Source organism: Solea solea, chromosome 3 (genome assembly GCF_958295425.1).
Source record: "Solea solea chromosome 3, fSolSol10.1, whole genome shotgun sequence".
In the NCBI taxonomy this organism is placed as follows: Eukaryota; Metazoa; Chordata; class Actinopteri; order Pleuronectiformes; family Soleidae; genus Solea; species Solea solea.
In genome coordinates, this window is record NC_081136.1 from 36,320,708 (window position 1) to 36,340,775 (window position 20,068).

Genomic DNA, 20,068 nt, shown 5'->3' on the forward strand with positions numbered 1-20,068 from the left:
AGTTTACATCAAAAGTTGGAACTGTGTGTGACGTTTGTGTTGAGAAGTCAGGAAATCCAAGTTCCTCAAACTAAAACTCAGTTCTGACTAAGGCTGGGAACCAGAGACGCCCCATTACGATATTATCACGATATTTAAGTCGCAATATATTATCACGATATTTAAGTCACAATATATTATCACAATATTTCAACACAATATATTATCACGATATTTAAGTCACAATATATTATCACGATATATATGTCACAATAAGATATCACGATATTTAAGTCGCAATATATCATGATATATATGTCACAATAAGATATCACGATATATAAGTCACGATATTTACATCACGATATCTCGATATTTAAGTCACAATATATCATCACGCTATATCAAAGAAGAGCTGAAGCTAACGATGAGATCATAAATGTTTATTGACGTTAAAAATCAAGTGCGAGGTAGAATTTTTTTTTTTTTTCTTGTAGCCTCATATGCAAACCAATGGAGTCGCCCCCTTGTGGCAGTTCAAAACAGTACAGGCCCAAGACACTGTATGGACCCAGAGACTGACCAGTATGTGAAGTAATGACGTTTATTTTTATTTACAGTATGTGCAGTATAAATATATTACAACAATATACAGACAGAATATATGTATATATATATAAAACACACATGAAACATCTTTACAACAACGTCCCAGTACAAAGCAGTGCATGAGTGTTTGAGTGTAACTGTACATTATAAACACAACCATCCAAAAATGTACTCACACTTTTAATATTGTTGATATATATATATATATATATATATATGTATGTATATATATATATATATATATATATATATATATATATATATATATATATATATATATATATATATATATAAATGTAACAGCGAAAAACGTTAACACGGCTTTAGTGTGACTGTAATAATAATTAATTTCAAGACAGTTTAATTAGTCATTAATGTAAAACATGGTGGAGAAGGAGATAAATTAAGAAGTTGAAAGACTTTGATTTATTCAACGGAGACGAGACAGGAAATTAATCTGCAGCAACTTTGATCAGTTTCATCTTTACATTTTTTAACTACTGTACGTACATTTAAGTAACAATTATTTCCATAATCGATTAATCTGTCGACTATTTCCTCAATTAATCAATTAGTCGTTGGTCCATAAAATGTAAGAAACTGCTTCAAAAACCTGGAAATGATCAAATGTTTCAGTTTTAATGATTTCTTTGTTACATGGAAGAAGAAACCAGAACATTATTCACATTTTAGAAGCTGAAAAATCACAGAAACTTCAGTAAAATCAGGAATATTACACTTTTAAAACATTTATACGCAAAATACAAACAGTGTTATATATAAATTCATCTTTTATTAGGTTTGTGTTGATGATATGGTGCTTAAATTTAATTAAACCTTTTAATATTAAATGATCTCATTAGTTTTGTTTGTAGTCGTTTTTATCTGAACAGGGATTTACAAAATGAAGAGTCATAGAAAGTTTAAGGTTTGCTGAATATATTATTATATTTACTTATTTGTGAACGCAAACGTCTAAGTTTCTAAGCTAGGAGGAGGCCTCGGGGTAGACCTAGGACAAGGTGGAGAGATGACATCTCCACTCTGGCCTGGGAACCCCTCGGGATCCCTCAGTCGGAGCTGGTCAATGTGGGAAAGGGAAGTTCGGGATCCCGTGCGGAAACTGCTGCCCCCGGATAAGCGGAGGACGATGATGATGATGATGAACGTCTAAGTTTTGCGTAAATAAATATCCACGGGTTGATTTTTCTTTTTTTTTATCTTCCCATAATATCTTCGTCCGACTTTTAAGAAGTTGGATTTCGTACGACTTCAGCAAGGCTAACGTGTTTACATGGATATTTTCTCAATTAACCTACAACTCCGTAAAATGTAAGAAAATAACGATTCTTGTTTCCAAAATTTGGAAACAATGACGTTCTCAACTGTCGTGTTTGGTCAACAAGCTAAAATGATTCAGTTTGAATGATTTCTTTGTTACATGGAGAAAAGAAACCAGAAGATATTCACATTTAAGGAGCTGAAAAATCACAGAAATGTGGATTTAATTGTAAAAAAACAAAACACTGTAACATATCTTATCGATTGTCAGAATAGCTATTAATTCATTTAGACGACTCCTTCTCTCAGTAAGCGGTGGAGGCCAAACATGGAGGTAAAAGATAGCCGACACTAGGTGGCGACACACAGACGCAACATTTTTCATGGATATTGTAGCAGCTGGATGTGAAAATAAGCTAATTTCTATCACAACATTAACATTAAAAGGTGATAATGTGTTCATGACACAACCTTGCACCACATTAGAGTCATTTCACCTGTTAAATTACACACTATAATTATACTTTGTAGCCAAAAGTAACGACACAAAGTATTTGAAGGCTTTAAATCAGGTGATATTCTACATTTACAGCATTTTACTGTGAATAAATCCCATGAAAGCACAAATAAACAGTTAAATCCTGACGTATCTGATTTTTCTAAAATCACAGAAATTAAAATTTTTCCTCCAATTTGTAAAAAAAAAAAAAAACCTGGAAAAAAAACATTTTAAACATAATGTTGACTTCATTTGTTTGTTTTAACACGATTGACAGAAAGAAATTGAGAATCTTAACATTTAAATATTCAAAAAAAAAAAAAGCTCGTAAACCTACCTTGGACGTTAAAGGGATAGTCCTGTGTTTTTTTTTTTTTTTTTAAGTGTGACGTGCATGAGGTCTCACGGCAGATACAAACAGTGACATGTGCATTTAAATAAGAACGTAAGTTTCTGTTCCTCCTCGCTCTGCCCGGTTTGTCTGGTTCCTCTGGTAATCTGGCAGGAAGCATCACCACGGAGACGCATGTGGAAGCCCAGCAGTTTCCACATTTCATGTTTGACACGTCCACAAAGAGAACAGCGCGATAAAAGCTCAGGTTCAAGTGGCAGAATCCGTTTTTTACGTTTAACAAAAAAAAGCCAAAACAAAGCAGGAGTTAACGTTTCCACTCCAGATCGGACCTGTGACGAGGTCACACGAGGTTGTGCGGAGGTCAGGACATGGCTGGGACCTGAGGGCAGTTCCTGGGGACGGGGTTTAAGTCCTTGAAGGGCTCCGAGAGGCGAGAGCCCTGCTGGCGAGTCAGCAGCGTGGTGCGGCGGATGCTGCTGTCCGAGTCCTGGTGTCTGAACCCGGTCCTGAGGCGGCGGCAGCACGGGAGGGTGCGGGCGAAGTCTGAGAGGAGGTGACCGCTGAAGATCATGTAGATCCAGGGATTACAGCAGCTGTTGAGGCTGGCGAGCAGCGCCGACAGAGTCACGATGGTGTTCTCAGAGTCTGCGGGGGGGATTTACCAGATCATTATAAGTCACTCATTGTTGTCATTGTGAGTCATGGATCTAATAAACACGTCAAGTGTGATGCACGCAGTCTGGCTGCAACAATTCACTGATTATTTATTAAAAAACAAGGAAACAACAATAAGAAAACACATTTTGGCCACTTTATCTCACTGTGAGACAGACTTTTCCAACAGGAAACTGAAGTTTGTAAACCGCTCACTCTCCCACACCAAACCCCATAGAGAAAATCAGTGATTTTAGATTAGTGACACAAAGTGACCATACAAGGCAGCAGTAGACCAGCAGCTCCTGTGTCCCCGCAAGCTAAAATCACTGATTTTCTCTATGGGGTTTGGTGTGGGAGAGTGAGTGGCTTTTAAATTCATTTTCTTGTTGGATTTGGAATTAAGATGCTGCTGCTGCTGATTCTGCTGCTGCTGCTGCTGCTGCTTCTCAGTGAGTAACTCCAGAATGTGTCTTTGAATGCTTTAATGAAACTCTTCAGGTGTGTGAGAAGTGTGTTTACTTCACAGACCTTTGGAGCCTCAGATTAAAACTCATATCCTCACCGCCATCAAATGAAAATCACTGACTGCACTTAACCTTTTCAAAATAAAGTACCATTTATTTATTTCGTTCCCACGTTTCCACTGACAATCAGACACCAGCAGTGTTGACTCATCTTCAGGGATAATTTAGTCATCTTGATATTTGGCCTCAGTGGGACACATTTGCATAATATATTCTCCACTTTTCATCATCGTTATCCTCATTAAACTCTGTCAAAGGGGAAATATTTTAACTGGAAACTTTTTTTAATGACAAATTGAACGTGTCCAGTCATTTGAATTTCAGTCGCTTACCTGACACGCCTGTCAGCCTGAACTGTGCTAATGAATGACAGCTGCAGGGCTATAAATGAGTCATTTTCACAGGGTTTTATGAAACTTTCATACTAATTTAATTATTATTTTATGCAAATGCTGATCCTGCCACCTGTGTATCATGATAACTCTTAATAATATGAAATATTTATTAATATTAAACGTCACATTTCAGTGTGGGCTTAAAGGGATAGTTCAGGTTTTAGAAGTATGCTTTTATGGAGGTGCTAATGGCTGCCAACAGTGACACAAGAAAAACACATTTTAGCTCTCACATGATAAAATCTACGTCAGATTAAGTCCACAACATCTTTAAGAACACATTCACGTCTTTATCTCACTGTGAGACAGACTTTTCCAACAAGAAACTGAAGTTTGTAAACCGCTCACTCTCCCACACCAAAGTCCATAGAGAAAATCAGTGATTTTAACATCACAGCACACAGGAGCTGTTGATCCACTGCTGCCTCCATCACTGAGTTCAAATGTCTTATTTTGTCACTTCGGCTTTTGAAATATTTCATTTAGACTTAGATTAATGACACAAAGTGACCACAGGAGGCAGCAGTAGACCAGCAGCTCCTGTATCCCTGTGATTTTTAACTCACAGGGACACAGGAGCTGCTGGTCTACTGCTGCCTCCTGTGGTCACTTTGTGTCACTGAGGTCAATCTGAACAGACCTTTAAAAGCACTTCACTTGGATTTATATTTTATTTATTTATAATTATTTTTAAATGTACACATGTTGCAAGCAAGTGTAAGGGCCACATGTGAAAAAATAAAACAGCATAAATAATAATTCTGACTGAATTATGGAATTCTGGGATTTAAATCAGAATTCCAGATTTCTGACTTTTTTCCCCTCAGAATTCCGACTTTCTAACTTTAACTCAGAATTTCTACTTTCTAACTTTGATCTCATAATTCTTACTTTTTTCCTCAGAACTCTGACTTTAATCTCAGAATTCCGGAAGTCTGACGGTTTTCCTCAGAATTCCCACTTTCCAACTTCAATCTCAGAATTTGGACTGAATTCTGAGATAAGAGTCAGACTTCTGGATTTCTTACTCTCCCCCCCCCCCCCTCAGAATATCTGGAAATCTGGCTGAATTATGGAATTATGAGATTAAAGTCAGACTTCCAGAATTCTGACCTTTTTACTCAGGGGGGAAAAAGGCGGGAAACTCACCGACCCACGAGGAAGTCTCGTCCCACACGGACCACATCTGCACGGCAAAGAAAGGCGCCCAGCAAACTATGTATGCCACCACGATCACGAAGGTCATCTTCACCGTGCGCAGTTTGGCGCGTGAGATGGTGCTGACGCTGCTGACCGACTCCCGGCCCAGGATCCGGGTCTTCGTGGCCTCCACCACCGCGCCCACGCTCTTCCTGCGCGTCTTGTACTTGAGGTTCGTCCAGATCGCGCGGCAGATGAAGCCGTAGCAGAGCACGAGCACGAGCACGGGCACGAGGAAGATCCCCGCCGTGATCCAGGTGATGTAGGCGCGCGTGCCCCACGGTTCTATGAAGCGGCCCCAGCAGTCGTAGACCGCGGAGCCGGGGTGGACCTCGGTCAGGGAGAAGATGAAGTACTGCGGACTGCTCAGAACCAGACTCACCAGCCACGTGCTGCCGATCATGAAGTACGCGCGCTGCGTGGGCTTCTGCAGCGTCTGCAGCGGGTGACAGATGGCGATGTAGCGGTCCACGGTCATCATCACCATCATGTACGTGGACGCGAACATGCCCAGAACCTGCAGGTGCTTCACGATGCGGCACAGGAAGTCCGGGCCGTAGAAGCGGAAAGTGACTTCCCAGCAGAGCTGCGGCAGCACCTGGAAGAACGCGACCACCAGGTCCGCGAGACTCAGGTGCTTCATGAACAGGTGCATGCGCGAGGGTTTGCGCCGCGTGCGCAACATGGCCACGAGGACGCTGAGGTTCCCCACCACCGCGGCCACGAACGATAGGCTCAGCACCGTGATCTCGATCTTTGCCACCTCCTCGTTGCGTCCAAACGGGTCCGAACTGGAGTTCCTCTTCCCGCTCAGGTTTGCGGCAACAGCGGCGTCGCTGTCCGGCGGCTGCGTCAGGTTGAAGCCGCGTCCGCTGCAGTCTCCAGCCGTGATGTTGGAGGAATTCACCGCGGGGAAGAGCATCGTGGCGGTGGAGGCGCGCGGAGCCCGTGCGTAAAACCGTTACCAGGCACCGCAGAGAGTGTCCGTTACAGCGCTACTCCCGCAACATTCCCGGGAAAATCAGCGGTGGGATGAAAGAAGAAGAAGAAGAAAAGAAGCCACCGAGAAAAAAACAAACAAAAAAACAAGTGATGAAGAAAAATAAAAACAGGAGAGAGACTTCCAGCTGTGACGCACAGAGTCCACGTCTGAGTGTGAGCTGCTGCTGCTGCTGCTGCGCCAAGCTTTTATAACACACGCACATACACACACACACTCCCCTCCCACACGTCAATCAACCAAAAATGTTAAACTCTCAATAATCTGATAATTTAAATATAATTGAATTTAAATTCACGGCTGTAAAACCTTTAAGGATCATTGCAGTTACTGTTTTTTTAACTGATGTATTTAATAGTTTTTCTTGTTTTATCATTTTTACTGACTCATTGTCAATGATCTTATTTGCCTTTTTCTCACATAAACCTGCTCCTCTGTCTCTTTACACGCTCTCGTTTCATTAGGTTTCATTTTGACTGAACTCAGTCGTTTAACAGACAAACGGGAGTTTGCGGTGGTTTTAAGTCGTGGAGTCAGTTTTTTTTTTCCTACAGTTTTTGAGGAAAACTTTGTTAGCTGTGAGACTTCCTGCATCTCCACGAGGAGGAGGTTTGTTTCCTCGCTTAGTGCTGAGAAAACAAAACCTCTGTGTCAGTCAAAGGTCAAAGGTTATCGCCACGTAAACACACTGATGCTGCACAGACTCACTCACTTCACCTCCACACACACACACACAGAACACAAGGTTAAGTTAATATCCAGCAGAGGGAACAAGTTAATTCCACATACTCAAGGTTATTTATATTTAATAAATGAGTCGCATGATCACAGAGGAGAGGGATGCAAAGATTGAATTGATGGCAAAAAACATTTTTCTCAGTCATCTCACTTTCTCTGCTGAGTCATGACGAGATAAAATACGACATTATTGCTCATAAAGTGATAAAAAACCTCCACTTACAATAAGTTAATCCTGGTGAATGAAGACTTAAAACTCCTGTCTAACTCACCAACATACAGTCCTTGTCCTTTTTCACTAAATTACACAGCTCTAGATTGAACATTTGCTTTGTCGGTGTTGTCATTTGTAGACGGCCCCTAATTTCTGCTCGTTTAGATGAAAACAAGGTTGTAGCTTGTAATGGATAACATAAACAGCAATAGTTGACTGAGGCTCCCTGGCGATATTCAGCTGCTTCATTAGTCCGTCTGTCGTCTGATTGGCCGACCAGGCTGTGATAGTTGAGGTTATGTCGCCCCCTGTTGACCTGGCATGTTTTTGACAGCATTTAACAGTGGGGGCTTTTGTGATTTTACAAAAATGTCAGTTTCTTTAAAATGTGAACAATCCTTATGTGAACAAATCACACATTTTAGTTAATTGTTTTACTGATTTTGCCTCAGTTTTTTGGTCTCCACCTCTTGCTTTTAGTTAGAAAACGCTGCTTGAATTTGTCTAAATTTGTCTCGTTTATCAATTTCAAGGTAAATAATAGATTGCATTTTGTGTGGGAAAATGTGTGGTTTTTTTTTTAAAGTCAGTCAGACAAAGAATTTTAAAATGTAATTACGTATTTTCTCTCTTTTAGCTGCATTTTTTGTCTCCACCATATTTTACCTTTAAGCTGCTTTTATTTTGAATACAATGAAAAATATGCTAGAATTTGTGAAATGTTGTTTTCATGTCCATTTTAAGGTAAATAATTGGTTGTGTTTTGTGTGGAGAAATACACATTTACACACACATGATGAGTTTAAATCCAATAGTTACACTATTTTAGCTCAGTTTTTGGTCTCCACCTCCTATTGAGGGACATATTTGAGTCTTTAACTGCTTTTTTTTTTTAAGTTTTTTTGAAAAAAAATTCAAAACGGAAAAAAGAACAAGGTAATTTTTTCTCCATTAACCCTGTTTTTGGTCTCCACCTCCTTCTGACGGACATTTTTGGTTAAGTTTAGCTTTTATTTGGATAACAATGGCAGAAAATGATGCTAGATTTGTCTCATTTTAATTAGTTCCCTGTGAATTAGTTTCTTGTCAATTTTGAGGTAAATAATCGACTGCTTGTTACGTATTTTATGTGAAAACTGTACGTTCTCTGACATGAAATTTAGCCAATTGTTTGGTTTCCGCCTATTTTTGACAGACAAATTTGACAAAGATAAATATTTAATCGCGTGTTTTGTGTGGAACAAAATGTGAATTTTTAGAAAGCAGCCAAGCTTGTGTCTCATGACCCAAAATTAGCAAGTAAAAGCTCCATGTTTTCAGACAGCTGCGTCCAGATGCTGTAAAAACAACAGGAAGTTAGTGATTGTACTTTCCAGACTTATCACCACGATCTACAGATGCAGCGGACGCTCGGCTCGCGGGAGCGTTTGAGGAGCAGACTTCATTACAAACCTCTCGGCGCTCTTCAATGTAAATAAACAAACCAAAAAAACAACTACAAAGGAAAAGTTTACCTTGAGTTTTTAAAGCTCTTGTGTGTAAAATGTAGGGAGGTTTACTGGCAGAAAATAAATACACTACCACTAAGTTTGACATTTTTATAAGAGTATAATCGCTTTAAAATCAGTATAATGTAGCCTTAGAATTCGTCTTTAAAAAGTATTTTAAAAAAAGGTCTTGCCATCTTGGCGGCCATCTTGTGCCGCCATGTGAACATTCAAACCTGATGTAGACTTCATTTTTCACTTTGTTATTTTTCATGTGGAAGCTTCATATGCAAGAAAAAAAGCTCCGCCCACATGAAAATAATGCGTCGAATGCTAAATAAATAAATAAATTAGTAAAACATCGTTAGTCGAGCGACAGCGTGACAAAAACATGTTGATAACTTTATTTCTTTGCCACTTTTATTGAACGTTAACTTGTTTTTGCTGCAAATCTTACGATTTTTTTTACGTGGTTTGCTAACGCTAATGCATTTCTTTTGCAATCTGCAGTTTCACAGATTTAAAATAAAAACACTTTTACTATGAAATACACAAATACAATATGAATAATTATTGTTATTATAATTGTAATAAATAAATAAATAAAATGTGATGTCCCGAAAGGAACATGACAACAATTTAATATTCAATCTGAATAATTTTTTTTTTTTTTACGCATTTTTTTTGTCGTCTTATCTTTAAAACAACCTGGTTATATTTTTGTTAATGCTCTTATATCACTATTAGATATTACAGAGATTAGTTTTTGTTAATCTGATGGTAAAACGTTAAGTCATTTGTTCTTTCTTTTTGTTTCTGCTCATGTGTGCGTTATGCATTTCAAGGGGTTAAAAATACTTCCTTCCACTTATTTAAAGGTCACTTTGGCTCCTCAAGGCAGTCATGAAAAATAATAGAATAAAATGATTATAATTCAAATGAAAACTGTAGAATTTAATTAAATGCAGGAAATTATGTCTGTTTAGTTTGTTTTAAAGAAATGACCCGGACACACGTCGTCACGTCATGTTTGTTCAGTTTTACAGGGATTTACTGCAAAATGAGTTCCACACAGTTTCCTTTTATTTAGTTAAATCTGTCAGACTAAAACAGTGGAGTCACATACTTTATTTTTAATGTACTCAAAGACAGTACAGTGTGACAGTCATGGATTTATGAACTGATTTTAAAAAGCATATACAGTATTTCCCAGTACGATTCTATTTGTCACAGCTTCATGAGACCTCGTGTCCTCCTTGTCCTCTGCCTCCTCTTCTTCCTCCGTGTCTCCTGTGGCAGAACTTTATCTTATAACACTGGAGTTAAAACACACCATCGCTCCTCGCTGCCTTACAAGGCAACAGCTCAGAATCTTAATGTTCAATCTATATGCAAAACAGCGCGAGCGTCCCAGAGGCGGACGCTTGTGTTTTTTTTCATGTCTCGTGCTTGTGCACAGTCAGAGTCAGAGTCATTACATAATGTCGTGGTTAAACAATGTTGGCTCGTAGTCGGCACTGTCGGCGAGTTCCAGATTTATTACGCCCGTGATTATGAGACCTGTCACACTCGTGAGGGATTGATACATAATCCAGGCTGGTGCTCGCAGCCGCAGTGATAAGAACTCAGTCACACGTTGGTCCGACACATGGGAGATTAAGCTGTTTAATCGCGCACACATTTGTGCTGTTTCACCTTTTTAAAGTCAAAAAATTCATCTTTTTCCAAATAATATCAGCTAAAGACTGAATATGTCGGTCAAAAGGAGGTGGAAACCAAAAAATTGGCTACATTTCATGTCAAAGAATGCACATTTTTCCACACAAAATACATGACAAGCAATCGATTATTTACCTCAAAATTCACAAGAAAATAATTCAAATGAGACAAAGTCTAGCATAATTTCCTGCCATTATTTTACAAAGAAAAGCAGTTAACGAGTCTAAATGAGGTGGAGACCAAAAACAGAGCTAAAAGTGTGTAAATATTGCATTTAAAATCACCATAAACACTTGTGTGTAAATGTGTTTTCTACACATTTTCCTTAAAATGGATGTGAAACAAGATTTGACAAATTCATTGTTTTCAAAATAAAAGCAGTTTAAGAGTAAAATATGGTGGAGACCAAAAATGTAGCTAAAAGAAAATACTTAATCCTATCACAGACATTAAAAAAAGCATGTTTTCCCACACAACATACACAAAATGCAATTGATTATTTACCCTGAAATTGACAAATGAGACAAACTCAAGCGTGGTGGAGAGACCCATAACTGAGCTAAAAGAGAGAAAAGACTTTTTTTTTCCTGTTTCATTTTAATGTCTTATGTCACTGACTTTGGCAAACTTAAATAAAATCAGTAAAAGACTTAAATATGTCCATCAGACGGAGGTGGACACCAATTTGGGACAGACTTTCTCCTTGAAACCCATTACATTCACTTATTCATCTTAAAATGGACACATTTTTAGTGTCATTTTTTACTGAGGACCTATTGTCCTCTAGGGGTTGTGACCAAACAATTACTTGGATTAATGACAAACACTTCATTCATTTCAGATACATTTTATTCCTCTAAAAACAGACATGCAGATAAAAAACAGGATGATTTATACCGTAAACGTCTCTGTGTTTTCAGAATAAAAGCAGCACTGAGTGGACAGAGACGGCAGGAGCGTCTCTACGTCACCACAGTTTGATGAACAATCTTGACATTTCGTTGAATCCTGACCTTTGTGAATATTTCTCTCTCTAAACATTTTATCGCAGTTAACGTCCACTTTTATCCGCCGTGTTGTCTGTCGTACGTTAGCGTGCTAACGATGTTTATGTCGACATTATCGCCACAGTTCTGACCCTTTGTCACCACTTTTTTGACCGACAGCTGAGACACGTTTGACTCGGTAACGACCGTCTTTGATCAACATTAGGTGGAAGGTTTTTTGTTTTGAAGTTTTCCCTGAGCCAGAATCATCAGCGTCTGGTCCAGGTCCAGGTGGGTCGTTGGTATCGACTCACTGAGCCATCACGGCTCACAGATGTGGTCATTTCCTGCAAATGAGACAGAATGAATCCTCCTATATGGCCCTTCTGAGTTTAGCTCTCACAATAAACCAACCAGTCTGCAGTCTCCCTCCTCCGTAATCTCCTCAGGCCCAGTTTGGATTTTTAAATACGGCAGAAATTCAACACTAAATCATCACCGGTGCTCGGGCCAAAAAGTGTGGACACGGATAAGATACAACCACGAGTGAGACGGCAGATGAAAAGTGACATCATTGACTCAAACAGAAGCTAAACTAGTTCAACTTTCTCCAACACGATGCCGGGGTTTGTCAGGTTTATCTGAGACAGACTTGTTAGCCTGCAGAATTCGTTAAGACTCTCTGAGGCAGTTTGGTCGCTAATGAGATATATTTATATTGAATATAGTTACGTAAATGTTCTAAAAGATTTGTTCCGATGTTTTTTTCAGAATAAAATCAGCATTTAGCATCTACAGAGCTTATCTTTGCGGGTGTGGAGACCAAATATAGAGCTACGAGACAGGCAAAATGGCAGTGCTGTTAGTTTGTGAAGTTCATAAAGACTCTGAGGCAGTTTGGTCGATAATTACGCCAAAATATTACCATAGTTTTCATCCACTAATTTCAGAGTAAAAGTAGTATTTAGTAGCTAGCGATTATTTGTCCGTCACCAGGAGGTGGAGACCAAAAACAGAGTTAAAAGAGATTTGTTTGCTTCACTCATTTGAGTTTAAATATTTGAAATTGAAAGAAAAATGTGTCTGATGTGATGTGAAAGCCAAAAATCAGTGTTCCTACTGCCCCCATGTGGATAAAAACAATATAATAATGACTGTTTTACTCATTTGCAGTGAGTATATAAATATCTGACATGGAGATGGAACATTTTTTGTCTATTTATAATAAAAATATACACACGTATGTTACGTCAACAGTGAGAAATTTAATTGCACTCTCGTTTGTTTTCATCCTTTTCTTTTTGTTACAGTGTAAATATTTGAAGAGGATTATTTATATATTCTATATTATGAGTTTCCTTTAATGAGCACAGAGTCCAAGTACATTTAAAGAGAAACTAAAAACATGTTCCCCACACATCCTATATCAAAACGTGCGGTTTGATCGGGAATCGTGTGCTATGAGTTTTTAAAGCGTTTAGAGGGACCATGGCGTCAAAAAGCGCAAAAAAATGCGAAACATTTCCACATACACATGAATGGGAAACGGTCGAAAAATGACCAGAACCCAGCCCGCTTTGGCGCCTCATAGTGTCGTCATACTTTAACGCAGAGACGTGGTTGAAACTTTAACCGGCTCACAAGACTTGGGACTTTTCTCACCTAAGTCAACGTTATGATACATATTACGGTTTTTAAACAATCGCAGTTTAAGTTTTCAGATTTTATAATGATTGTGTGTGGCGTGGCCAGAGTAGCGGTTTTGGACAGTTAGAAACAGGTGTTTGGAAGGAGGAGGGGGAGGGGCTTGTGAGCCAGTCTATCTCTCTCTTAGAGTTTTAAACGTTGATTCCATCAGCAGCAGCAAGAAGCAGGTACGATCAAAATTATTATATATATATTATATATAAAATTATTATATATATATTATATTTATATATATATATATATATATATATATATATATATATATATATTATTTAATTTATCATTATTACATACCCTGGTATATACAGTAGTACGGTATTTAAGCTCACCTTCCACTGGTGGTACATGCACCACAGTTTGAGAACCATGGCTTTGCATATTTGACCAAATTCCTGCGGTGTATTTTTTTCCGTCTTAGACGAGTAAAAATGACGAACGTGAACTTCAAACATGGCAGTGGAAATGGTTTTGTGTGTCGTCGTAGTCGTCGTCTGTGCAGGATTTGTCGCCACTTTATTTATTTATTTTGTTAATGACGGAGGAACTCGTTTCCTCTGAGAGAGAAAAAAAGCCTCTGTCAAATCAATTAGCGGCTCGGGCTTTGACTGAGTTCAGCTCCAGGAAACTTCCCAGCGTTTATTTGGTGTCAGTCTGCTGCACTAGCTATTGTTACTGTGTGTGTGTGTGTGTGTGTGTGTGTGTTATTTACAGATCTGACCTCAGCCTAAAATCCTTGGAACTTCCACAAGATTAAGTACGGCATTTAAAGCTCCTGACATATATATAAACATACAGTATATGTCCATGTATATATATATATATTTATTTTTACTTTATTTCTACTGTTCAACTCTCGGTAATTCTGCTTCAAAAGGTCAAACTCTAAAAGTCTTTTTGTTTCGTCAAGGAGGAATCGATGGAGTTTCAATCATCACATTTACAGTCCCATTTGTTTTCATTCAAAAATGTAATTCAAATATAATTGATAATTAGTTTAACATGTATTTTTCATTTAAAACATTGACCTATGGTCCCTCTGTACGAAACTAATCCTGTTTATGTGTCTTTCTACTAACTCCACAAACCATAGTCTCATAACTGTCCAACTGCTGAGAGCACCAGTGTGTTCAGTGCTGACTTTGGAGGCGTTTGCATGAGAAATGCAGGAAATATCGGTGGAAATGCGACAGATGTATCACTAAACGAGACACTTCCAACAGGAAGCTGAAGTAGACCAGCAGCTCCTGTGTCCTCGCGAGCAAAAATCACTGATTTTCTCTATGGGCTTTGGTGTGGGAGAGCGAGTGCTTTACAAACTTCAGTTTCCTGTTGGAAAAGTCTGTCTCACAGTGAGACAAAGACGTTAGGAAACACAAACGTGTGTGTGTGTGTGTGTGTGTGAGTGGGCAGAGACAAACATGTGATGTGAAGACATGACAACAGGTGAGCAGGTGTATGTCTGTGAGGAGAAGTGTGAGGGTTGATGATGGGAAGACGCTGTGTGTGCGTGTGACCAGGGTCAGAGGTCATAAATGAGGTGCTGGAGACGATGAGTAAACAAAAACAAAGGTAAACAGTGAGGTTGTTGGGTCACTGCACCGTCTGAACACATTCGTCCACACATGTCCCCCACGTCCTCGCGCCACAGCTGCATTTCACTCTCATTTTCTATACATTGATAGTGCTGACCTTCATTGACCTCTTCCATTCACTGCCCAATCGCTTCCTTCATGACACATTTTCACTTTAAATCCGTCTCACTGCTGCTCCACTGTCTGAAGCTGCTTTAAACTCAGATCACAGAGCAGTTTGACCTCGAAACGGCGACAGGTTTCCACATCGTTAACTTTCTCATTACTTTTGCAATTTCAAGCTGAAAACGTCTATTTTTTTCATCCGCGTGTGTCGATTTTTTATTTATTCACACATTTATGTGGTAGGAGAAATGGATAAGCAACCATCTGCAACTGCAGAATTTATCAAACATTTATTCTTTTATTGCATATTAACAGGGTATACTGTAGTTGGTGTAGTTGGAGTATGTTCACGTTTATAAACCACTCACTCTCCCACACCAAAGCCCATAGAGAAAATCAGTGATTTTAACATCACAGCACACAGGAGTTGTTGATCCACTGCTGCCTCCATCACTAAGTTCAAATGTCCTATTTTGAGAATTCGTCTTTACAAATCCTTTGTTTAGATTTACCTCAGTGACATAAAGTGACCACACGAGGCAGCAGTAGACCAGTAGCTCCTGTGTCTCTGAGCTAAAATCACTGATTTTCTCTATGGGGTTTGGTGTGGGTTCTTAGGAGTGAAGAAATGCAGATTTTAGCCACTTAACAGAAGACTAAAATGCGAATACAATCTACGTCACTTTAAGTCTATGATATCTTAAGATAAGATCCTTAATACCCTATTTACTAATGGACTACTTATATCGTTCATCCACTGTATATAAACCAGACAGAGTTGAAAATGACTAATGTTGTCTTTAATGTTAATGTACATGCTGTAACTTTGTATATAGAGACACATTTTAATGATTAAACCACTTATTATCTTATGATCAAACACACACTGTTGATAAATGTGATTTTACAGTGTCTGTGAAAATGAAATGTCTACTAAACCAAATGAAGAAGATGTAAGTGAAGAAAATGTCAGTGAAATAATTTTCATACATGTGAAATAACAACAAACTACAAAAGGAGAGAAAGAGTTCCTTCTTTCTTCACATACATTTAGCTCCACCCGTGATCAACAACAAAATCAAACAAAACAACCCACAAGTGTTCATTTTCAAAACCAAAACAACTCAAAGTTCTGAAGTCTCTGAGCAACTCGATGCCTGAAATCAAATCTCTGATTTTCGTCCTGTGACGTGAACACAAACAGTTTCTGAAGTCTCTCGTTAGCTTTAGCAATTCTGTTATGTCTTTAAGTTTCGATAACCCTTATTTAAGAAACCAAATATTGGCATGTTCTCTAAATTCGGCTTTGCTCTTTTCTGCATCAGAAATAATGGCGTTCGATTACTCACAGCTTCAGTTCTCTGCACTGTCCCTTTAAGCGTCTTCAAGTGCTCTGATCCTCTGTCACACAAACCTTCACTGGTAACATCTTCACTGCGAGATGATCGTCTTTATCAGCAGTGTTAAAGTATGGAAACATGGTGTGTGTGAAAGTGTGTGTGTGCGTGTGTATGAGTGTGTTAGTATCAGGATCAGAGAAGGACAGTTGTCCTCTGTCCCAGTCCAGACTCACTCTGATCTTCTGGATCTTCTTCTTCAGCTGGAGAACAGAGTTTTTACCTGGTGACGATTCGGAGTATTTATCTTCATAGAACCTTATCCTCCATGATCCAGACAGCATGTCTTTCCTTTTCCTCTGGTCAGACTCTGAAACTCCCACTGTCCACTGTTTATTGTCTCCAACCTGGACGTCCCAGCTGTGAGTCCCTGAGTTCAAGCCCTCAGAGCTCAGGACACTGCAGTAATAATCAAACCTCTCTGGATTATCAGGAACCTTCTGTCTGGCTCCTCGTCTCACACTGGTCAGATCTTCAGACAGGACGAGTCTTGGATGAGCAGTGTTTGGGTTTAGAACCACAGGGCTGTAGGAGACCACGTCCTTCATCTTGTACCAGATGTTGAAGGCCAGGTTGCCCAGGTGAGTGGCCTCGTCGATCAGAGCTCCCGAGTGCAGCTGTGGAGGCTCCAGCAGGGGGCGCTGCTGCTCTCTGTAGTTGAGCAGGAAGGCGACGTCTTCAGCACTCAGCTCGTCCTCTGTGTCTCTGATTGTATCTGATAGCGCTTTTGTCTTTCTGCTCAGAACCGCCACCTTCTCCTTCATCATGTGACTCTTCTGCTGCTCTTCCTCCCTCAGTTCAGCCATCCTGGTCTCCTCTTCCTCTTCTAGAAACTGATGAAGCTTCTTAAACTGCTCCTTCATCCGTGTCTCTGTGCGTTGGGCCTGGACTTTAATGTGTTCTGCTGTTTGATCAAACTTAACCTGAACTTCTTCCAGACTCTCTAAGTTCTTCTTGAAGGTCTCCAGAGTTTCCTGAAGTTGCTCCTTGTGTTCTTGTGCAGCTTCATCGATGGGTCTGAACTTGTGGCCGATGTGTTTTTCTGAATCTCTGCAGACCAGACACACTGGCTGCTGATGATCCAGACAGAAGAGTCTGAGTTTCTCAGAGTGCTGACTGCAGAGAACCTCTGAAGACCTCGGACCTTGCACCTTTAAGAATGTCTCACACGTGTTCTTTAAAACCAGGTTACACGGTGGGTTCGTTGGAGACCTTTTCTTACAAACAGGACAGTCAGGTGTTGGTCTGTCTCTCCACCATGTCTTCACACAGTCTTTACAGAAGCTGTGGCTACAGGGCAGAAGGAGAGGATCTCTGAAGACCTCATGACAGATGGTACAGCAGAGATCCTCCTCTAATCTGGAGGCCATTTTGTCTGTGAGAGAAGCTGAAAACAGAGCAGACACAGAGTCGTCAGTCACATGCAGGACTGGACTACCGGCCCACCGTGATGTACCAGGTACAATGCTAGTGGAAACGCTACTTAAGTGCTGGGAGAACTCCTTAAGACCTTCTACGACTCACTAGTGGCATCAGCCATCTTTTTTGCATGGAGTGGTATCTCAGCTGAGGACAGCTCTGTCCTTGGATGTCCCCGTCCCAGCTGTTACGCTGTACAACTAACACTTAACCAGGCTCCTCCCTCCTCCCGCCTATGTGCAATATACTGTACATTTACACAAGTGCAATATACTTATACTTGTTTAATTTCAACCTTTGTTTATTTATACTGTAAATATCAATTCCATACTGTGTATATTCTGCAAACTACTTTATAATAATTAACTAATTTGAACTAGTTTTTTTATAATCTTAGTATTTATATCTTTCACTCCCTGACTTGTGTGGGGACGCTTGCGTCTGGTGCGAGGGCGCTGTCCTGGTTATCTTTATCTTTACTGTCTCTGCTGCTGTAACTTTGTACCTTTCCCCACTGCGGGACAAATAAAGGACTATCTTATGACAAGTTAAAGTTACACTGGACACCAAGTCTACTGAAACACACAGACACACACACACACAGAGCTTTCATTGGATTAGTCCAATGTCTTTCAAGAAAATCAACCAATGTGCCCTGTCTCGTGTCTCAAATCCCAACGCGGTCGATAATAAATAGTTGGAAATAAAAATTTATAATATATGGCCCAAAAATGTGATGGCCAGTCCATGTCTGGTCACATGGTCAGTCACATGGTCAGTCACATGGTCAGTCGGGACTCCCTCGTCCTCTGACTTCACTGAAGTTCATTTGAGTGCAGGTGTCTGTCAAACTCACCTTCAGTGTGTGGACGCGTGTCTTCTGCAGCTGGACTCAGTCAGAGGACAGAGTCTGGTCTTGGGTCTGCGTCTCTTCACTCACTGACGGCGACTGACTGTTTTCCTGGTCCGTGTCGGGTGAGTCAAGTGAAGGGGGCGGAGCCTGGGACACAGGTTGGGTTTTATTCCAAAAAGTTTTGATTCATCATCAGAAATGTTGATGGAATCCGACCGTGTGTGTGTGTGTGTGTGTGTGTGTGTGTGTGTGTACACTTTGTCCCACAGGAAGTGGACAAAGTACAAACATGCTCGTATAAATCTTATGGTGTCAAAGTCCAGGTGTAGGTGTGTGTGTGTGTGTTAGGGGTGGAACGGTTCACAAAATCCTCGGTTCAGTTCATTTCGTGGTTTTGGGTCACGGTTTGTGGTTCGCTTGTGTTTTTTTCCATTTGTTTTACACTCATACAAACCATGTATCAGATCTGTAGCCTAATAATTAGATTTTATTTTTATCATATTCTTAAGGATAAAAACTGAAATAATGAGGCGTCTTGATCAGGGGTTAAACACGTCATTGTAACAATCCAGAGATTTAGAAACAGGAATTACTGGTCTACTGCTGCCTCGTGTGGTCACTTTGTGTCACTTAAATAAATCCAAATGTAGGATTTAAATGCCGAGGTGACAAAATAAGACATGTGAACTTAGTGATGGAGGCAGCAGTGGATCGACAACTTGTGTGTGTGTGTGTGTGTGTGTCCTTCCCGGCCTCATTCATTGAGACTCGGGGGGGAAAATGTAATTTGAGAAGAAATGAATCAGAGTGAGTGGACGACAGACTGTGGGAGTTTGTTATTAACACGGTGACAGTTGAGTTTACGGAGGCGGGAGATGACGAGCGAGAAGAACCGCGACTAAACACCGGAGAGGAACAGGTTCACGCAGCAGCAGCAGCAGCAACAACAGCAACAGCAGTAACAGCAGCAGCAGCAGCAGTAACAGCAACAGCAACAGCAGCAACAGTAACAGTAACAGCAGCAGCAGCTTCAGCAGCAACCTTAGCAACTTACGTTTCATTTGAACGGACAACCCACCGTTTACAAGCCCACTTCCTGTCCTCTTGTCCACGGGATGTCCTCATGTTCACCTCAGTATATAATTTACAGGTTTTCCACGGAAACTTAAATGAAATAAGTTCTTTCAAACATAAATTATAACCTACGTTTACCATTTGTTTACTTTTGTTTGTTTGTGGTATTTTTTTTTTTTTACATATTTTTGGTTTCTTTTACACATTTTGTGTATTTTTTTGTCCGTTTGTAGTTTTCTTGAGTCTCTGTAGTAATTATTGTCACTTTTTGGTTGTCT

The 20,068-nt window shown here is 39.8% G+C and overlaps 2 protein-coding genes across 3 annotated transcripts; both read right to left on the minus strand.

Annotated features, from left to right (window-relative positions):
* Positions 1-897: 897 nt before the first annotated feature.
* LOC131457346 (arg8-vasotocin receptor-like) lies at positions 898-6,633 on the minus strand. The gene is made up of 2 exons (XM_058626345.1): positions 5,449-6,633; positions 898-3,368 (listed from the first exon to the last, which is right to left on the minus strand). Exons 1-2 carry the CDS (start codon positions 6,419-6,421, stop codon positions 3,085-3,087), a joined length of 1,257 nt encoding a protein of 418 aa, XP_058482328.1. The 5' UTR covers positions 6,422-6,633; the 3' UTR covers positions 898-3,084.
* A 9,192-nt stretch (positions 6,634-15,825) lies between these two features.
* Positions 15,826-19,874, minus strand: LOC131455743 (nuclear factor 7, ovary-like). 2 transcript variants are annotated; one of them, XM_058623510.1, is made up of 3 exons: positions 19,795-19,874; positions 18,720-18,863; positions 15,826-17,831 (listed from the first exon to the last, which is right to left on the minus strand). In XM_058623510.1, the coding sequence occupies exon 3, from the start codon at positions 17,812-17,814 to the stop codon at positions 16,432-16,434; it is 1,383 nt and encodes a 460-aa protein (XP_058479493.1). In that variant the 5' UTR covers positions 17,815-17,831; positions 18,720-18,863; positions 19,795-19,874; the 3' UTR covers positions 15,826-16,431. The 2 variants fall into 2 exon arrangements, with proteins under 2 accessions (XP_058479493.1, XP_058479492.1); XM_058623509.1 differs by lacking the exon at positions 19,795-19,874 and having other exon boundaries at positions 18,720-19,118.
* Between the last annotated feature and the right edge of the window lie 194 nt (positions 19,875-20,068).